The sequence below is a fragment of the Amaranthus tricolor genome, chromosome 6 (assembly GCF_026212465.1).
Source record: "Amaranthus tricolor cultivar Red isolate AtriRed21 chromosome 6, ASM2621246v1, whole genome shotgun sequence".
Taxonomy (NCBI): Eukaryota; Viridiplantae; Streptophyta; class Magnoliopsida; order Caryophyllales; family Amaranthaceae; genus Amaranthus; species Amaranthus tricolor.
The window spans coordinates 22074618-22081152 of NC_080052.1; the positions used below are offsets into that span (position 1 = coordinate 22074618).

The 6535-nt window shown below is 28.1% G+C and overlaps 1 protein-coding gene across 1 annotated transcript; it reads left to right on the top strand.

Moving 5' to 3' along the window:
• Positions 1-237: 237 nt before the first annotated feature.
• Positions 238-899, top strand: LOC130815226 (auxin-responsive protein SAUR76-like). The gene has a single exon (XM_057681614.1). It carries the CDS (start codon positions 289-291, stop codon positions 679-681), a length of 393 nt encoding a protein of 130 aa, XP_057537597.1. The 5' UTR covers positions 238-288; the 3' UTR covers positions 682-899.
• Positions 900-6535: the final 5636 nt, after the last annotated feature.

Genomic DNA, 6535 nt, shown 5'->3' on the forward strand with positions numbered 1-6535 from the left:
CTAGGGTCCCACAACTTTTTTTTCAATAATTGATGTTTTATAACAATAAATTTTAAATCCTAGCTCAAACCAATTAAAATCCTTAAAAATAGTAATCTTATTAATTGTAATAAATCCCTTAATACCCAACATTATTAATTATAATTTTCAAATAACAACAAAACTAAACTTCAACATTCACCCTATATATACTCCATCAACTCAATTCTCATTTCATCATCAAACCTACCTCCTCCTTCATTTCAACACTTTCTTTTATTAAGTCTTGTTTGAAAACCAAAAACCAAAATGGCAAAAGGAGGCAAATTTACAAAGCTAATAAAAAAACTTTCCTTCGGCAAAAGTAGCAAAACAAACGCCACATTATTATCATCGGACTCAAACACCGCCTCTTCGAGTTCATTGGCGTCGGATGCGTCATTATCATCTGCCACCTCCGACGTCTCGGCCTGCAACCTTCAAACGGTGTACGTCGGAAAGTCGAGGAGACGGTACCTCCTACCGTCCGACGTCGTAAGCCATCCGATTCTCCAACAACTCTCCGGAAAATCCACCGACGACGATGAGATTACGGTGGCGGGATGTGAAGTGGTGTTGTTTGAACACTTGCTTTGGATGTTGGAAAACGCTGATCCTATGCCTGAGTCTTTGGATGAAATTGCTCACTTCTATGCTTGTTAAACAAAATGATCCTTTAGGATCTGAGCAAAAATACACTATAAAAAATTACTGTATAGTAATTAGTTTAGGAATTTACTCCAAAAAAATATAGTATTACTTTTAGACTTAATGTTGCTTATATGAGAATTATATATACATTATAATTCCACAAGAAGGCCACCTTCAATTTTTATAATTTTAATTATTATGGGATATATGATTTGTATAATCGATCTAATTTAGTGAATGAAATTTATAATTATTTAATTTGAAATGTTTGATATTGTAAATCAAATGTCTTAAATGATGTGGAAGTAGTCGTCCTAGCTAGGATGAATATAATATGTAAACATTTTATATAGATTTAGAATGTACGTGTTTATGGAAAAAATTCACAACAATAATAGAATTACGAAAGTTAAACCGTTACCATATATTTATTTAGGGACATTGTGAAGAGAGAAAATTATAGGTTAAATAAATAATTCTAAACCAAATAATTTTTAAGACAGAGGGATTCAGTTTTCATTCTTCCTCCTTAACCATTACCATTATTCCGTTTAAATTTGTACAATATGTACCAAACACACCCTTAATTCATACTAATACAATTGTATACCTTTTCGTACTGATAAGTAATTCTTACTCATTACTTCACTAATTTACACATTGATTTTATTCATCAGTATTCTACTAATTTACTATCATTTTAAAGTTAATATATACATTATTGTATTTTGCACTAAGTTTATACCAGAGTTACTTTCGATGAAGAAAGACCGATCAACTGAATTAATATGCTAAATATACGGCAATAGATTTAATTAGAATGAATTCTAATATACATTTAGATTTTAGATACCCAAATTAATTACATTTTGACTTTAGAGAGTCGTGTCATAATTTTTATTTGAAGTGAATATCACAAGCTAAGTAACACATGTCAAATCATATTGATGCAAATCCATTCCACTAAGGTTAAATTCTTATTGTTATGAATGGTATGTATGACTTGAGTGTACAAGTGTGTAATTATGTGGATGTGACTCTTGGTTTGTGGAATGCAAATGGATGTAATTATGTGGTGAGTATTCATGATGAATTATGGGTGTTAATGAAGATTAATGAAGAAGAAGAAGGGACTTGATTTATGGTAGCTCGATCAGAATTCTGACAGAAGGATCAGAAAGGTCGCTCGACCTACCCGCTCGACCGAGCGAGTCATTTTGGTAGGTCGAGCGGTCAGACAGAATGCTCCAGAATGCTGTTGATTCTCGCTCGACCAAGCCAGCTCCCTGTTTCGGTCGAGCGGATGTTCTGACATGCATGGAATGCTAGTTTTCGACCTTTCAAGTTCTTAGAGTTATTTCATATTATTCATTACTCAATATTAACTATGTATTCAAATGAGCTATTGATATTCTAGTATTTAGTACTATAAATAGGGCTCTCATACTCACATATCAAACACATCAAACATAATCCCTATCATTGGGTGAACCTCCTTAAATCCTTGTGTCCTTTTGATTAACTTACATTGTCAAACATTGTTTTGTTCATTGTTGTTTGTATTGTTCTTAGCATCGTATCGGTTTTGGCAAAAGTTTTCACTTATGAATCTACTTTTTATTCATTTTTCAAACATTATTGTATTTAATGATTTTATAATATGTATTTTTTTTTTGTAATCTCTCATTATCATTCTAATGCAGTACTGAATTTATGGTTTGTATTCAACAAAAATTTAGTTTTATATTAAACTAATTACTCCAATTCTGACTACTAGCTGGTTTCATTTATTTTTTATCACTATTTAACACTTATAATTTTTAATTTGCATTATATTCAACACTATTTATGTAAGGATTATTAATATCAACTTTTCATAATTTTTAAATATGCTTAATCAAAATATCTTAGGGGCCCTAAGCAGTCTAGTATCCAGGATATGTGCTTAGAATCACCTATGCATATCTTAAGACTTCAACTATCAGCTTAAGTTTTTGATCGAGTTGATAATTTAACATGATAACATATACCAACATGACAAAAAGGTCAATGTTCGAATCTTAACCACTGCTTATTTCAAGTGGAATAATAAATAATAAATGTGAAGAGGGTTTTTGTTTCATTCATACTAGTATTGAAGCTCTAATTGTGTGTCTTAAGTAGCATAATATTAATAGGACCACTGCTTGTACTAAAAAGTAAACACATCATGCTTGAGGTTATAGCTTATAATTCAAACATGGAACTTTGCTTAGATAGTGACAAAAAATTTAGGCGTTGGATGTTCTAAATAACATAATTAGTGGTGTTAATGCATGTGCTTAAGGTCTTTTTAAGATCATGACAATAGTTGAAAAGATTCTTATTAGAGTTAGCTAGCTAGACATTGATTTTCATAAGCACATGCAATGTATGATGACCAAATTAAATTTCACATTTTAATAATTATTTGTTTGATTCAATAGATCATATAATAAAATGTTGCAAAAATTAATATGTTATAGTATTATATGTTGCTACAAGAGTAACATGCAATTTTGTTGCTTGATTTCTCATTACTTAAATTTAATGTGGTAATTTCGAGTTTCTTTTATATGGTTTTAAATTCATATGGGGATATCAAATTTTTTAACTTTTTTATGTGTAAATAAAATGTTAAGTTTTTTGTCACATTAAGTACTATCTTTTAACATTTTTTTGAAAGACATTCCTATAAAGGTAATCATCGTGACATTTGTTTTTAAGAAAAAAAATCATTATGATAAGTTGTAAACTTGTAATAACATAATATAACCTTATGTTTATCAAATTGAAAATTTAGAAGTTTAGTGTCACTATACAGATAAAAATTATTTATTCATTACATGGAAAAATTAAAAATATAGGATCACCATATGAAATTTTCTAGTATAATATTTTTATAAACATTAGTTTTAAGCATGATTTATCAATTAACTCTTGCATTTCTAAAACATTATTTTGTTTGTGACAAAGATGACAAAAGACTCTCATTTCCCTATCTATTTAGTTCAGCCCCCTAGCTCTTTATAATTAATTTGGTTATGATCTGCATGATATTATGCTGTTGATTTTCTGACACAAATATGATGATGAACAAATTTGTGTTTCACTTGAGGGAGCCCTAAAACACACACCAAATCTTGTATATATTAATCTGTTTAGCGCATTATTATCAAATAATTTCTTAATTTATATAATTAGATGACAGAATGACATAATTATAGATCTTTTATTTTACATTTTATTAATTTTTAATCTACCTTTGATTGAATCTCAAATAAATATGTATTAAATCATACAAAATATGGTTAAGATTGGTCTTAATAGGGAAGCACAATTAACAATCATTTAAGGTCTGTATTGTTAACGTCTCTTATCCACATATAAAAAGTTTACCCAAGAATTTTTTTACGCTGATCTTTATCCTAACTTCATAATACAAATTGTCGAACTCTTGTAACTAGCTAAATTATTCGGACTTCTCTTGTTTCTAATGTTCGTTCATATTTCTATCTTCTCCAATTGTGAGTGTCATATGAATAGCTCTTATAGAGCGAGATATTTTCCTGATTAGTATTTATGAACAGACTTAATTTTTTTATTTTATTATAAAAAACATGAGAGCAAGCTGTCTTACTAGTAAAATAGGAGCATAAATGTGTTAATCATAAGATGCAATGTAAAATTTTCGCTCGATTTCTTAAAAATAATAACATTTAAAAAAACTCTAAAATTGTTACTCTAAGTCAATGTATATATTAAGATCTTAATCTTATAATAAGAAAAATATCCATTATAAATAATTTAGCATTAAAAATATTTTTCTCTTAAGATTCTAAATTCGATTTTCTCCTAATTTTCTTTTTCTTCGATTCATCCTAAAATAAAAAAATGAGTCTCCAGTCTGCAAACTTGGTTAGAGAAATGGCAACAAACGTAACAGAGATGTTGTCGACATGGGATTAATTCTTCTGACATTGAAGTTTATATATGTCGGATAACAATCCAAGATGAAGATGTTAATCAGATTTGGAACAATCTATTAATTGCTCTTGGGCTTAATAATAACAAAGATTAGTCTCATTAGTCATTGGATACCTTTCTACCAGTAAATAGTGATCTGATCCAATCTTTACATATTTATTTCTTTTGTTGACAAATTATAAATATTAATTAATACTCCATCCATGTATAAAATGATAAATGATGTGATTGTTTATACTATTATTAGGATAAATCTATGGCTTTAAATCGATTTACTTTTATTAATGACCAAGGGTGGATCTTATGCTAGAGCATCCTGTAACATATGCTATTGTGGAATAAGTTATTAATCTTTTACTAAAATCTTTTCAGAAGAATAAGTTAGTAATCTTGCAACAATTCTATTAATTTAAGTGATAAAACCATTTTAAAAACACTAATTTTTAAATGAGACGGTCTCACGGTGAGCCAATTTTTATTAGGCTGATCCAATATACACTTTTTGTCTTAAAGCGATCACTTATAACCTTAAAGTGATTACTTACAATTTAAAAATAATCACTTTTTATAGTCTTACAGTGCTTACTTATAGCCTTAAAACGATCACTTACGATCTTAAAGTAATCAATTAAAGAAATAGACTAATTATCATGGTGAGACGATTTCATATAAGACGAGCAGTTTTAAAAAAGGTATAATTGAGATTCTATGCATTTTGCCATTTATATTTAAGATTACACGATGGATAACTATTAGACTACCATGTCAGTTTTGATTAACTAACAATTTTACAACATTTGGCAAATGGCTGTTAAACTGTTATTTGTCATTTATTATCAGCAAAATTTTAATATTCTATGATATGATGTTATGTTAAAAATATTGAATAGATGTTAGATTTTACCTCCAAACCTTTCAAATTTTGGCCGTTTAATTCAATTTGTTCTTTTCAAGATCAAATTTCTTTGTTAATGTTTTCGTACCTTCAAAAATCACATTTTTTTTTCATAAAAAAGGGTTTATTTTTCATACAAAACTCTAAGCACAAAATGCAATAAGAAAATTGTAAAAAAGTATAAAAACACATCAATCAAACTCATAAATAAATAAGGGAAAACATAATCCTGTCCACATGATGGATCAACAAAATTTCCCATGCATGTTGCTACCAGATTTCAGCTATTATTCTTCATTCTTCTGACATTCATGTTTATGTCCGATGAGATATGGAATAATCTATTAATTAATCATTACTCTTACCCAATATATAAATATATATATATATATATATATATATATATATATATATATATATATATATATATATATATATATATATATAACCCTGTGGTTTGTAGTTTAAGTCCCAAAAGTATCCATTTTTTAATTTTAAGAAATTTACCTCACTAAAATTTGCCAAATGTAATATGAAAAGCTCCAAACAATTTGACATTGCAAACAACATTCATTTTCTTCTTCCTCGCATTTTCATGAATCAAGCATCAAATTATACTTTTCCGACCCTCAACCTGCCACTGACCCTCAAATATTAGGGCTTTTATGTTATTTGATAATATTAACATTATTATTTTAATTAGATGATTAAAATTGAAATTATTAAATAATTATAAAATAAAGTTACTTTTAATGGTGAATTTTATATTTTTGTTTGTAGACGCTTGTAGAAGATTGTTTGACAGTGCATGGTTGGTCATTTAGTATATTAATTAGTTGGTCATTTATTTGGAATGATATTTTTTGTTTAAATTTTATATTCGCTCTTATTCTAATCAAACGTTCTATTTCTGATGTATTCATATAATATCTTTCACGAGCGCTGCCTATACCATAGGATCAAAAC

Coding starts and splice junctions, on each gene's coding strand:
- LOC130815226 (XM_057681614.1), top strand. CDS start 289: ATGGCAAAAGGAGGCAAATTTACAAAGCTAATAAAAAAACTTTCCTTC.